The sequence below is a fragment of the Erythrolamprus reginae genome, chromosome 8 (genome assembly GCF_031021105.1).
Source record: "Erythrolamprus reginae isolate rEryReg1 chromosome 8, rEryReg1.hap1, whole genome shotgun sequence".
NCBI lineage: Eukaryota > Metazoa > Chordata > Lepidosauria > Squamata > Dipsadidae > Erythrolamprus > Erythrolamprus reginae.
Genome location: NC_091957.1, coordinates 42,009,777 through 42,024,940, shown reverse-complemented (window position 1 = coordinate 42,024,940; position 15,164 = coordinate 42,009,777). Strand labels below are relative to the sequence as shown.

At 40.7% G+C, this 15,164-nt stretch overlaps 1 protein-coding gene across 1 annotated transcript in view; it reads left to right on the top strand.

The window, feature by feature from the left end:
• The window catches only part of LOC139171704 (connector enhancer of kinase suppressor of ras 2-like), a 290,698-nt gene that overhangs the window by 51,570 nt on the left and 223,964 nt on the right, over positions 1–15,164 (top strand). Inside the window, exon 4 of the mRNA XM_070760142.1 lies at positions 6,865–6,952. Coding sequence (XP_070616243.1) covers positions 6,865–6,952 — 88 coding nt within the window. The remainder of the gene's footprint in view (positions 1–6,864; positions 6,953–15,164) is intronic.

The following is a 15,164-nucleotide window of genomic DNA, read 5'->3' as shown; positions in this document are numbered from 1 at the left end:
AAGGTGTGGGTGGAAGCGGCGCTGGCAGCATTTATGCTTCTGGCAACACCCGTTTGCCTAGCTACCCAGCCTGAGTTGGGGGGCGACCCAAAAAGGAGAGCGTGGGAAACACGAAGCAAATTGTCATCCCAGTGTGCGACACTGGGAAAGTCGAGGAGTTAACAGTTCACTTGATCGTTCAAGCCCCTCCCATCTGGTCACATGGCCGGCAAGCCATTCCTACCCAGTCACATGGCCAGTAAGCCACACCCACACAATAAGCCACACCCATAGTGTGGTAGTAAAACTTTTGGCTGCCCATTACTGGGTCAAACTATTCTCCAAAGCGCCTGAAAGAAAGACTGTAAACAATGGTTAGAAACTAATCAAGGAGTGAAGCAGCCTAGAAATAATGAGAAATCTCCTGACAGAGCAATTAATCAGTGGAACAACTTGCCTTCAGAAGATGTGGCTGCTCCATCACTGGAAGTTTTAAAGAAGAGATTGGACAGCCACTTGTCTGAAAGGATATGGGGGTTGGACTAGAAGACCTCTCAGGCCCCTTTCCGCTCTGTTATTCTGTTATTCCTAACCATGACAGTTTCCAACTATGTGGACCCAGCCAGGTCGTCCATTGCTTAACTTTCTGGGACTTGGAAGTTCACATTTTTGGAATTGACCGAATTAAGGAACACAGTTCCTTACTTTAATCCTATCCGGCCTGCTGGCAATTCTCCAGGGGTTTTATAGTTGGAATTGTTCCAACTTTAACTGGAAATGTTATGGATTGAACTCGACATCTTTGCCATGAGTATCTCTCTCTGAAAAATGATGGTGGTGGTGATTTACTGGACTTGCAAGCCTTTCCAATCACAATTCCGATCCTATGCAGCAGTTGTATGATTAGAAATGGATAGCTATTTATAAGTAAGAATTTAAATTGCTAATAGCTCATTAAGCAGCCAGTGGTAGTGTTAAGGAGTCAGGCTAGCAACCAGGAGACAGTCCTAAGAAGGAGGAAGCAAGACAATCAAGAAACAATGGTTGGGAACTAATCAAAGAACGGAGCAGCCTGGAACTGAAGAGAAACTTCCTAACAGTGAAGACAATTAACCAGTGGAACAGCTTGCCACCATTCGCTGGCTGGAGAATTCTGGGAGTTGAAGTCCAGATATCTTCAAGTTGCCAAAGTTGGGAAACAGTGGTCTAGAAGACCTCCAATGTCTCTTCAACTCTGTCCCGCTGTTTGCTTAAACCACGGGTCCTCAAAGTTTTCAAACAGGGGGCCGATTCACGGACCCTCAGATTGTTGGGAGGTTGGACCGGATGGCATGGCTAGGTGGTCATGTGATTGGGTATGGCCAATTTAGCAGTCCATTTTGCCTTTGTTCTTCATAAGGTGTATTTGCTCAACCCAAGGAATCTATTTACTTAATAAGAAACAACCCCCCCCCCAGGGAAAAAAAGTGCAAACTTTCTTACCACTTGCCTAACTTCATTACAGCAGCAGCTTCAGTCCCCCTCAAGAGGACAAAGCACTCTCATATAACGAGTCTCCTCCCTCCCACCTAGGACTGAGGCAGTTTCTGCAAAGCCCAGGAAGAGTTCTAAGCTCAAAGCTCTATTTTATTTTTATTTATTTACTTATTTTGTCCAATACACAATAATATACCATGAAGGTTATAGAGGATATAGTAGAGAAGAAATAAGAGATATGGGAGAGACTATAGGACAGGGGATGGAAGGCACTCTAGTGCGCTTATGTACGCCCCTTACTGACTTCTTAGGAATCTGGAGAGGTCAACCGTGGATAGTCTAACGGTAAAATGTTGGGAGTTAGGGGATGATACTACAGAGTCTGGTAATGAGTTCCACTCTTCAACAACCCGATTACTAAAGTCACATTTTTTACAGTCAAGTTTGGTTAATATTAAGCTTGAATCTGTTGTGTGCTCTTGTGTTGTTGTGGTTGAAGCTGAAGTAGTCTTTGACAGGCAGGGCATTGCAGCATACAGTCTTGTGGGCAATGCTTAGATCATGTTTAAGGCATCATAGTTCTAAGCTTTCAAGACCCAGGATTGTAAGTCTAGTTTCATAGGGTATTCTGTTACGGGTAAAGGAGTGAAGGGCTCTTCTGGTGAAGTATCTCATGTATCAGTCCACCATCACTCCATCGGCCAGTATAAACGCTCCACCACTCATCCCCGCCTTTCAGCCTTACCTTTGCAAGATGTGGGTAGCAGAAGTGTGCGGGGCAGCAATGAGCTGAAGTCCACAGAAGTGCGGTTGAATCTCCAAGGTCTTATAGGCTGGAGCAGGGGAAGGCAAAGTTGGCTCTTCTATGACTTGTGGACTCCAAGTCCCAGAATTCCTGAGTCAATCATGCTAGCTCGGGAATTCTGGGAGTTGAAGTCCGCATGTCATAGAAGAGCCAACTTTGGAGGATGGGTAATAATGAGGTCAGTGGGAAAAGCCAGCCTTGCAAAGAGTGGCCGGGAGGTGAAGGGCGGGGCTTAATCCCACCACTGGGCAGTCCAGATAGAGTGTGTGGGCGGGCTGGATGGGCCATAGTTTGAGGATCTCTGGCTTAAACTTCAAGATATTAAGGAAGAGCATCAAGATGTGAGCCGTTATTCCAATACATCTCATCTTCCATCTGGATAAACATTATAGTAATTAATTAATTAGATTTGATTAAGCCACAGAATGCAAAAGAAGGTAAGTGACGGTCATTGAAGAAAACAGACGAAAAAACATCTGGAAGGGAGATTTTACTCCTCTGTGGCATTGCTGAAATGAAAAATTAACAGGACTGGGTATTTTTAGCACCATCCAGTTTGAAATTGCAAATCCAGTCAAAGCTGAAGTGGTCAGATTTATGGGCTACCTAAAAGCAGCCCGAGAGCTATCTTATCTATTCTTCAGGAGGATTGATAAGCAGCAATTGATCATGGAAGGTGAACTGCCATTTGTTAAATTGAAGAGGGTGGGGGAACTAACAGTTTTTTCTTGGGAAGCAGATTGCTGCTCCCTATCTACTCCCTCCAAAAATTCTTGGCTTTTACCCATGTTTGTTTGTTTGTTTGTTTGTTTGTTTGTTTGTTTGTTTGTTTGTTTGTTTAGTTAGTTAGTTAGTGATTTGATTTGATTTGATTTGATTTGATTTGATTTGATTTGATTTGATTTGATTTGATTTGATTTGATTTGATTTGATTTGATTTGATTTGATTTGATTTGATTTGATTTGATTTGATTTGATTTGATTTGATTTGATTTGATTTGATTTGATTTGATTTGATTTGATTTGATTTGCATGCCACCCCTCTCCATGGACTCGGGGCGGCTAACAACAGTGATAAAACAACGTGACAATCCAATAATAAAACAATTAAAAACCCTTATTATAAAACCAAACATGCATACATTTATTTATTTATTGGATTTGTATGCCGCCCCTCTCCGTGGACTCTGCATAAATTGTAAAGGCCTAAGGGGGAAAGAAACTCAATTCCCCCATGCCTGACAGTAGAGGTGGGTTTTAAGAAGCTTACGAAAGGCGAGGAGGGTGGGGGCAATTCTAATCTCTGGGGGGAGTTGGTTCCAGAGGGCCGGGGCCGCCACGGAGAAGGCTCTTCCCCTGGGTCCCGCCAAACGACATTGTTTAGTTGACGGGACCCGGAGAAGGCCCACTCTGTGGGACCTAACTGGTCATTGGGATTCGTGCAGCAGAAGGTGGTCCCTGAGATAATCTGGTCCGGTGCCATGAAGGGCTTTATAGGTCATAACCAACACTTTGAATTGTGACCGGAAACTGATCGGCAACCAATGCAGACTGCGGAGTGTTGGTGAGACATGGGCATATTTGGGGAAGCCCATGATTGCTCTCGCAGCTGCATCCTGCACGATCTGAAGTTTCCAAACACAATGTTGGAGACTTAAGTCATTTTAAGGGTTGAGCCAGCCAAGTGCTCTGCATTACTCTTGAAGGATTTTGTCTGTCTTGGAATCAAAGTGAAGTTCTCGGCCTGCTTTACAGGTTCTCAGGTGAGCTGAAATCCTAGGAGTGTAACTGGATTCATTGAACTTAAACTTATTAATTCAGTTAATTTAATTGGATTAACTGAATTGTAGACAGTTGTGCCAAAAATATCTCAATGCCAGCTGTCCAACCTAGGTAAGGAAGAGTCCTTCCTGCCCCTTTGAAGACCTCTTACACATCCTTTCCCTGGAAAGTCGAACCAGGATAATAATTGATAGTTTGGAAAAATGGTACAAATGGGTGATTTGAAGAAGAAGAAAAAAACAATGCTCATAGTAGGGGTGAAATGCTCCCAGTTTGCTCATGCCTGTCAACGGTAGGAGAGGTGGTCATGAAGGGAGCGCAATACTCCGCCCACCTATGCAGAAGCTGCCATTTGAGTTATTTTACCTTCTGCGCATGCACAAAAGACTCTATGACTGTATACAAGTAACTTTGTTGCTTGTATCCTTACGATTTATATTAATATTGATTGTTCCAATTGCTTATTTGACCCTTATGACAATCACAGTCTCAAAATGGGTGAACAGTGCAGTCAGGCAGTAGGGAAGGCAAGTAGAATGCTTGGCTGCATAGCTAGAGGTATAACAAGCAGGAAGAGGGAGACAGTGATCCCGCTGGATAGAGCGCTGGTGAAACTCCATTTGGAATACTGTGTTCAGTTCTGGAGACCTCACCTGCAAAATGATATTGATAAAATTGAATGGGTCCAAAGACGGGCTACAAAATGGTGGAAGGTCTTGAGCATAAAACTTCTCAGGAAAGACTTCATGAACTCAATCTTGCATAGTCTGGAGGACAGAAGGGAAAGGGGGGACATGATCGAAACATTTAAACATGTTAAAGGGTTAAATAAGGTTCAGGAGAGAAGTGTTTTCAATAGGAAAGTGAACACAAGAACAAGGGGGCACAATCTGAGGTTAGTTGGGGGAAAGATCAGAAGCAACGTGAGAAAATATTATTATATTGAAAGAGTAGTAGATGCTTGGAACAAACTTCCAGCAGACATGGTTGGTAAATCCACAGGAACTGAATTTAATGCCTGGGATAAACATATATCCATCCTAGGATAAAATACAAAAAATAGTATAAGGGCAGACTAGATAGACCATGAGGTCTTTTTCTGCCCTCAATCTTCTATATTTCTATGTTTCTAACAGTGAAAATGTAAAAAAGTAACAACATTTTGCGTGCCTTGGTGTATAGCCACATGACCATGGTAGAGTCTTCAGACAATGCTGTCTTGCCAAGCTAAGAAATGGAGATGAGCATTGCATCCTAGTGTCAGATACAGCTGGACAGAGGAAACCTTTACTTTTTAAAAGAGTATTATGTATATTGGCTTCCTAGACTTACTTATAAAATAGTAAAGCAGTAACTGGGAGAGTGATCTTGGAATCTTAGTGGACAACCAATTAAATATGAACCAACAGTGTGTAGCGGCAGCCAAAAAAGCCGATGCAATCCTAAATTCATTTAACAGAAGGATACAATCAAGATCAAGTTAGGTACCAATACATAGAAACATAGAAACATAGAAGACTGACGGCAGAAAAAGACCTCATGGTCCATATAGTCTGCCCTTATACTATTTCCTGTATTTTATCTTACAATGGATATATGTTGACTGTATGACTGTAACTTGTTGCTTATATCCTAAGATTTTTATTAATATTGCTTCTTCATTGCTTATTTGACCCCTATGACAATCATTAAGTGTTGTACCACATGATTCTTGACAAATGTATATTTTATTTTATGTACGCTGAGAGCATATGCACCAAGACAAATTCCTTGTGTGTCCAATCACACTTGGCCAATAAAAAATTCTATTCTATTCTATTCTATTCTATTCTATTCTATATGTTTATCCCAGGCATGTTTAAATTCAGTTACTGTGGATTTACCAACCATGTCTGCTGGAAGTTTGTTCCAATGATCTACTACTCTTTCAGTAAAATAAAGCCTTAGTAAGACCACACCAGGAGCATTGCATCTAGTTTTGGTCACTACACTATAAAAAAGATACTGAGACTCTAGAAAAAGTGCAGAGAAAAGCAGCCAGGATGATCAGGAGACTGGAGACTAAAACAAATGAAGAGCAGTTGCAGGAACTAAGCATGGCTGGTCTAGTGAAGAGAAGGACCAGGAGAGACGTGATAGCAGGGTTCCAATATTTGAAGAGCTGCCACAGAGAAGAGGAGGTCAAGCTATTTTCCAAAGCACCTGAAGGCCAGACAAGGAATAATGGATGGAAATTGAACAAGGAGAGAGTCAACCTGGAAATAAGGATAAATTTTCTGATTTCCATGGAACAGAAGTTGCCTTCAGATATTGTGGGAGCTTCATCATAGGAGGCTTTCAAGAACAGACTGGACTACCATATGTCAGAAATGGTGTAGGGTCTACTGCTTGCATGAGGGATTGTACTATAAGGTCCCTTCCAACTCTGTTAAAAGTGGCATAAAAACCCACCAATAAAATAACAGCTCTAGCCACTCAGTTCCTCTCTCACACTATCATAACCCAGCATTGTAACTCAATCCACAGTATTTGTCTTCTGAATCTAATCCAGCTGATTTTCACCTGGGGTTCAGGCCTATCCTCAGTGCAATATTGTAGAAGGCAAAGGTGGAACTACTTACGAGAGTTTTCTAACCAATTTCTTGATGATTATTATTTTGACACATTTCTATTGACACTCCGCCAAGTGGAACAAATCTCTGTTTTCAAGGTTCATTCCTCACTGTTTGTTGACTAGGACGAATTGTTTATAAAGCTTGTCTTATTACAGGAATTATCAGTGATAAATGAACTCAGATGTTAAAATTCTCTCTTTTCCACAGGTCCCCATTTGTCAGTGTGACAGAGTACTCGCTGCTGAAAAATAATATTGTTCAGCTCTGCTTAGAACTCACTACCATTGTTCAACAGGTAAGAGTAAATTTCTCTTCTATTAAATCATTTTTAAATTATTTCCATAGTGGAAAAATAAGGAGGTTACATTTATCTCCAAGGATAATTGGTGTTAAATCAACTAAAGAAGGAGCAATTAGCTATTTGGGTTAGAATCAACCCAGCTATTCGGGTTAGAATCAACCCTGAAAGACAGTCTACAAACTTTTATAAATTAATCAAATGTATTGATTGGTCAGAGAAACACATTTTCATGGGCAGAAACGGCAGTCATATATGCATCTTTAATCATAAGTCTCTTCCATCCAACTTTTATGGGTTTTTTTTAAAAAAAACATGAAAAAAGTACTCATTATTTCCATGCAACTGACAAAAACACTTTAATAGATTTGTTTTTCTGTGCAACTTTGCTTAATAATTACATGTTTGGTGATTCTATATAGCTACAGCAGACATGGCTGTCAGATGTGGAAAAAACTCTTCTCGTATCTACAGGACCTTAGACTAATTTCAATCATTTGTTATTCCAATAATTCTATTTTTTTTCCCCTCCTCAGGTTTGTAACATGTAGAAATTAAAAACTCTTATTATAAAACCAAGCATTCAGTTGGATTCTGAAATGCTTGTATTTTATTTTATTTTTATTTTTTTAAAAAAGCTCTGTTTCAAATCTGGGCACTGAGTCTCATTTCAATTGGTTGAAATGACCTTTCTAGAGGTGCTATGGTGGTGAGAATGCAGTACTGCAGGTTAATTCTGCCCACTGCCAGCAGTTCGAGTGTCACCGGCTCAAGGTTGACTCAGCCTTCCATCCTTCCGAGGTGGGTAAAATGAGGACCCAGATTGTTGGGGGCAATAGGCTGATTCTGTAAACCGCTGCAAGAGAGCTATAAAGCACTTTGAAGTGGTATCTAAGTGCTATTGCCTTCCTTCCTTCTTTCTTTCCTTCCTTCCTTCCTTCTCCTTCCTTCCTTCCTTCCTTCTCCTTCCTTTCCCTTCTTTTTCTTCTTTCATTTCCTTCCTCTTTTCCTTCCCTTCCCTCCCTCCATCCCTCCTCCCTTCCTTTCTTTCTTCCTGTTGGAATTCAGTATTGCAGGTTAATTCTGCCCACTGCCAGCAATTCAATCCTGAGCAGTTCAAGGTTGACTAAGTCTTCCATTTTTCCAAAGTGGATAAAGTGAAGACCCAGATTGTTGGGGGCAATAAGCTCATTCTGTAAACCGCTGTGAGAGGGCTGTAAAGCACTTTGAAGTGGTATATAAGTCTAAGTGCTAGTTCTAGTGTTATTAGAAGCTTGGTGTCGCAGTGGTCAGAATACATTATTGAAGGTTAATTTTGTCCACAACCTGGAGATCGATCCTGACAAAGTTTACTCAGTTTCCCATCCTTCTGAAGTTGGTAAAATGGAGACACAGATTGTTGGGGAAAATATGCTGATTCTATAAAACCGCTTAGAGGGGGCTGTAAAGCACAGCGAAGGGATATATAATTCTAAGCGCTATTGCTAACTGTGGCAAAAATGATTGTAAAATTGGGTGCATCTCACTTAATAACCATTTAGATTAGCAACATAAATTTTGTCCCAACTTGTGGTTACAAATGATGGATTGCCTGTATATATTATTGATGGATGATCACTTCATCATATGAATGAACGTCTGTCTTTTAATATATATTTAAGCAGTCCTTCTTGCAACAGGAATTCCACACATTTGTTGTGCTGTGGAAACATACAGTATATTGCTTGTATTCCAATTCTATGCTCAGTATTTGTTAGGACTCTGTCCAATCAGTTGGGTTGGCAATAATGTATGTCGGTAGGTTTAACTGTGTTGATGTATGTAGCTTTAACTGTATGCTATTTCTGATTGGTTAATTGTGTTGCAGGTTGCCATAAGAGGGAGCTAGAGATCATAGCTCTCTCTCTCTCTCTCTTTCTTTCTCTTTCTCTCTGACATAATTTCTTTGACATTCTGTTCTCTATTGCAGTGATTTTCAACCTTTTTTGACCCACGGCACATTTTTTACATTTACAAAACCCTGGGGCACATTGAGGGGGGGAGCTAAAAAAAGTTTGGACAAATTTTTTTTTTCTCTTCCTCCCTTTTGCTCTATTTCTCCCTCCCTCCTTCTTTCTCTCCCTTCTTTTTTTCTCTCTCTCTCCATCCCTCTTTCTTTCTCCCTTCCTTCCTTCCTCTTTTTTGCTCTCTTTCTCCCTCCCTCCCTCCTTCCCTGTCTTTCTCTCCATCCTTCCCTCCCTCTGTTTTGTTCTCTTTATCTCTTGCTCTCTCTCCCTTGCTTTCTTTCTCTCTCGTTTTCTTTCTCTCTCTCTCTCTTTCTTTCTCTCTCTCTTTTTCTCTCTCTCTCTTTCTTTCTCTCTCATTTTCTTTTTCTCTCTTTCTCTCTTGTTTTCTTTTTGTCTCTTGCTTTCTTTCTTTCTCTCTCTCTTGCTTTCTCTCTTTTTCTCTCTTTCTTTCTCTCTTGCTTTCTTTCTCTCTTGCTTTCTTTCTCTCTCTCTCTCTTGTTTTCTTTCTCTCTCTGAGCTTCGCGGCACACCTGACCATGTCTCACGGCACACTAGTGTGCCGCGGCACACTGGTTGAAAAACACTGCTCTATTGTATCTAAGCTGTGCTTATACCTTGATATCTGTGCTTACTGTGAATGACAAAGGCAATTGCTGTGAGCCGCCCGAGTCTGCGGAGAGGGGAGCATACAAATCTAATAAATTAGTATTTATTATTTATCATTTATCATTTATCATTTATCATTTATCATTTATCATTTATCATTTATCATTTATCATTTATCATTTATCATTTATCATTTATCATTTATCATTTATCATTTATCATTTATCATTTATCATTTATCATTTATCATTTATCATTTATCATTTATCATTTATCATTTATCATTTATCATTTATCATTTATCATTTATCATTTATCATTTATCATTTATCATTTATCATTTATCATTTTTAATTGGAAATTATTAATTGGTAAGAAGTCTTTGTAATTGTATATTCTTTGGACCATTATTCTGACTATTATGTGTATGACCTGGACTGTTTATTGGATTGTGCTATTTCTTAAAGTAAACTTTAACTCAAGTTAATGTATCCGTGGGTGGCTGAATAATAGAATAGAATAGAATAGAATAGAATTTTTTATTTGCCAAGTGTGATTGGACACACAAGGAATTTGTCTTGGTGCATGTGCTCTCAGTGTACATAAAATAAAATATACATTTGTCAAGAATCATGTGGTACAACACTTAATGATTGTCATAGGGGTCAAATAAGCAATGAAGAAGCAATATTAATAAAAATCTTAGGATATAAGCAACAAGTTACAGTCATACAGTCAACGTGGGAGGAAATGGGTGATAGGAATGATGAGAAAAACTAGTAGAATAGAAGTGCACATTTAGTAGAAAGTCTGACAGTGTTGAGGGAATTATTTGTTTAGTAGAGTGATGGCGTTCGGGAAAAAACTGTTCTTGTGTCTAGTTATAATTATTCATAACTACTCCCATTAACGTTTCCATGTGCATATCCTTGTTATTCAAGGGTTACTTTGCACATAAATTAACAGTACTTAAATGGAGTACCTGTTTCTAAATCCTAAGCAAGGAGGGGTGGGGTATTCCTTTATTTATCCTCTCCGAAACTTCAATTGCCTGTCCTCTCCCCAGGACCCTTCTCTAACTGTTGGAATCTAAGTAAATGGTTCTATTGTTTAATTGACCATCTGCTCCTTGGATTTTGGCTGATCTCCAGATTCTCTGGATGCTGCCTTGATTCCAGGCACCTTGGCATAAAGTTATCTCACCAAACATGGTTTTAAATGAGGTTGATGTGGCAAGCAAATAGTTTTTCTTCCCTTCAGTTATGCAATATGAATTTTTAAATCGGTCCCGGAAAAACGAATGCTTTGGAAAACCAAGCAAGAATCGTTTTGTTCTTTAAAAATAAGTTTTTGGGCTTTACATGGGGGTAATAGGAGCTCTCTTACAGTCAAGATCCAGAAATGAGAACTGTTGCATTGTAAATAATTGGAGGGGTAAAACCAGAAGGCATAAACAATCGCATACAGTAGATGTAAATGTCAGCTCTAAGCCCAGATGTGAGTAATTTATTCTCTTTGGGTTTCAAGAGTTGAACGAAAACAGTGTGATAAAATGGCTATTTCAATTTCTGCAGGAAATGGAGAAATTTTTAATCCCACCCCCCCGCTCAAGTGTCTTGCAAAGAGCTACATTTGCCCATTTTCTGGGTAAACTGGCATTCATCCAGTTATTTATTTATTTATTTATTTATTATTTAGATTTGTATGCCGCCCCTCTCCGCAGACTCGGGGCGGCTCACAACAAGTGAAAAAACAATCTACAACAAATCTAAATTACTGTTTAAAAATATTTAAAAGACCCCATATTCTAGACAAACATACATACAAACATACCATTCATAAATTGTATCTGCCCGGGGGAGATGTTTCAGTTCCCCCATGCCTGACGACAGAGGTGGGTCTTAAGGAGTTTACGAAAGGCACGGAGAGTAGGGGCAGTTCTAATCTCCGGGGGGAGTTGATTCCAGAGGGCCGGGGCCGCCACAGAGAAGGCTCTTCCCCTGGGGCCCGCCAACTGACATTGTTTAGTTGACGGGACCTGGAGAAGGCCCACTCTGTGGGACCTAATCGGTCGCTGGGATTCGTACGGCAGCAGGCGGTCTCGGAGATATTCTGGTCCAGTACCATGAAGGGCTTTAAAGGTCATACCCAACACTTTGAATTGTGACCGGAAGTTGATCGGCAACCAATGCAGACTGCGGAGTGTTGGTGAAACATGGGCATACCTAGGTAAGCCCATGACTGCTCTCGCAGCTGCATTCTGCACGATCTGAAGTTTCCGAACACTTTTCAAAGGTAGCCAGATAGGGCCGCAACTGGTGCACCAGGCGAACCTGGGCAAACGCCCCCCTTGCCACAGCTGAAAGATGGTTCTCTAATGTGAGCTGTGGATCGAGTTATGCTCTAAGAATCCTGAGGTACAACACTTAATGATTGTCACAGGGGTCAAATAAGCAATTGGAACAAAATTTAAGATGAAAAAATTCCAAAAAAGATAGTGGCACCGACTGAACCAATTCTGTAATGTCATTGTGACATCATCAGGGGGTCGCCACCAGTTCAGGTGAATTGGTCCAAACCCACCTCTGCCTCTGACCTATTGAATCCTTCCCAAGAATCTGAGATAGGATCTGGGTGGTTGACACTGTCTGAGTATTGTTTGCAGATTGTAAGCTGTTCTGAGAAAAGTTGCCTTTTGCAATTAACTGATGGGGATTTTGTCCATGCCAACAATGAACATGCTTTGCTTCTTATCCAGTTCTTCAGTCAGAAGTGAAGAAGCTTCTTGGCTGAGAAGCAAAATGACTTCAAAGAAACAAAGAAAGCCCCATTTTGCCTTTTGAAAAAAACACCTTTGGGGCAACCATGACCCAGATGACTGAGAATCTGAGAATCTCCATAGACGTTTAATATTTATAGTAATAATAATGTACTAACAATACTAAAGTGGGTACAATTTGGGTACAATTTGAAAACATCTGGAGCATCATTTGAACACCATTGGCATTGACACCTTCCCTACCAGTCAATTGCAAAAGGCAGCTTTACTCGGAACAGTTTATATCCTGCAACGATACCTCTAACATCACAAACATCAACACCTGCCTATCCCAGGTCCTTGGAAAGGACTCAACAGGTAGACAAAATTACCAAATCCAGTCTGAACCTCTGGCAATGAACATAGTAATGATAACAGTAGATGGTGTCAGAGTTTAAGCAGTGTGACTAGTATTATGAAATAAACCCAGGAGCAAAAACACAGCACACAGAGCCTAGAGATAATTAATAGTGGTTTATTTACAGCTAAATATATACCAAGTTATACATGGCTAAATACCTTATAATACAGATACAGATACACAGAGAAGAGCAAATGAGAATACACAAAGAGAGAGAACAGGAGGAGAAGGGACACACCCTCTAATGGCTTCCCTTATATAGGCAGCTTCTTACCCAGCTTCTTAAAGTGGCAGTAACCCTGCTGCCTCATTCCCATTGCATCAGCTTACAACCTCTCATCAACTTACAGCTATTAAATCTACATGCCCTGAAAGATCACCTAAAGTAGCTGCTGCAAGAACTGTTGACAAATCACAGCATGACGATAGTGACAACGATACATTGGAAGATCTTTCCAAGAAATAACATTTAACTCAAACAAGAACTGGTGGGACCATAAAAATAGAGAAAGTATTAGATAATGAAGAAGCTAAAGTACTCTAGGGCTTCAGAAGTCCAACAGACATTCATTCACCTGCCACACAATACCCCAAATTTAACAACTTTTGATAAGAACATCAAAAAACTGGATAATGGATGCGGCAGTTTCTGGAGGCAGCAGAAGAAAAGAAAAAGAGCCGGAGAAAATCACAAAACAGTGATCATAAACCAAAACAAAACAAAAAGTACTACCAGTAATAATACATATCCTGGGTGCAATCCCAAAACAAAGAAATAAGGAGAAATTTTCAGACAGAACAATTAATCCATGGAACAGCTTGCTTCCAGAAGTTGTGAATGTTCCAGCACTGGAAGTTTTAAAGAAGATGTTGGATAACCATCTGTCTGAAGTAGTGTAGACTCCTGACTAAGCAGGGGTTTGGACTAGAAGACCTCCAAGGTCCCTTTCAACTCTGTTATTATTATTATTTATTAGATTTGTATGCCGCCCCTCTCCATAGACTCGGGGCGGCTCACAACAATAACAAAGACAATGTAAGAACAAATCTAATAATTTAAAAAACACTAAACCCCCCATTATTAAAAGCAAGCATACTCACAAACATACCATGTACAAATTGTATAGGCCCGGGGGAGATGTCTCAGTTGCCCCCATGCCTGATGGCAGAGATGGGTCTTAAGAACTTTATGAAAGGCAAGGAGGGTGGGGGCAGTTCTGATCTCCGGGGGGGAGCTGGTTCCAGAGGGTCAGAGCCGCCACAGAGAAGGCTCTTCTCCTGGGTCCTGCCAAACGACATTGTTTAGTCGCCGGGACCCGGAGAAGGCCAACTCTGTGGGACCTAACCGGTCACTGGGATTCGTGCAGCAGAAGGCGGTCCTGGAGATATTCTGGTCCGATGCCATGAAGGGCTTTATAGGTCATAACCAACACTTTGAATTGTGACCAGAAATTGATCGGCAACCAATGCAGACTGCGGACTGTTGGTGTAACATGGGCATACCTAGGGAAGCCCATGATAGCTCTCTCAGCTGCATTCTGCACGATCTGAAGTTTCTGAACACTTTTCAAAGGTAGCCCCATGTAGAAAGCATTACAGTAGTCGAACCTCGAGGTGATGAGGGCATGAGTGACTGTGGGCAGTGAGTCCCGGTCCAGATAGGGCCGCAACTGGTGCACCAGGCGAACCTGGGCAAATGCCCCCCTCACTACAGCTGATCTATTTCTATTTGTTATCTATTCTAGTCTATTAGTAGGAAATGAAGAAGCAAAAGAAAAAGTAGCAGTTGAAGTGAGCTTGGTCCTCCTCGTACAGCTTTAGATTTTAGCTTTTGCAAAGCTGCTAATGAGGAACAAGGCTTTGAAGTAGGAAAGGTAGCCTTTGAGTCAGCTCTGTTTCAAAATAATTTTGCCACTGCTCAAATTAACCCCACTCTGAAGTTTTACAGGAGCAGATTAATGACAACAAAAGAACCCTAAGCATCTACTCCTGTGTGAAGGCATGGGTCTAAGGTGGATTGAGAAGGAAGTCACATGGTGTGCGAGCGAAAAAAAAGAACCTCAAAAGTTAAATCGATGCATAATCTCATCAGATGAAACTTCATTATAGAGAATGGCTGTTGTGAGACTCAGAAAGCATCTGAAAAAAATCTGGTACCAAAAATGGCTCTTTTGAAACTCAAAATCCATCTGAGAAAAATTTGGAGGTTTTTTTCCTTCCTCGTTATAAAACGCATTTTCATTAAAATACAAAAGAGAAAGACTGGAAGTGGGGATCAGCAGGAGGTGTGTGTGTGTGTGGAGGGGATTTTTGTTAATTAGTTCTTTCCCATACAGCCAAGTTCAGCATCCGTCTCTAATGGCCTCCCGGTCACTGTGCAATTATATCAGAGCTCATCATCCTGTTGGAAGCCAATGG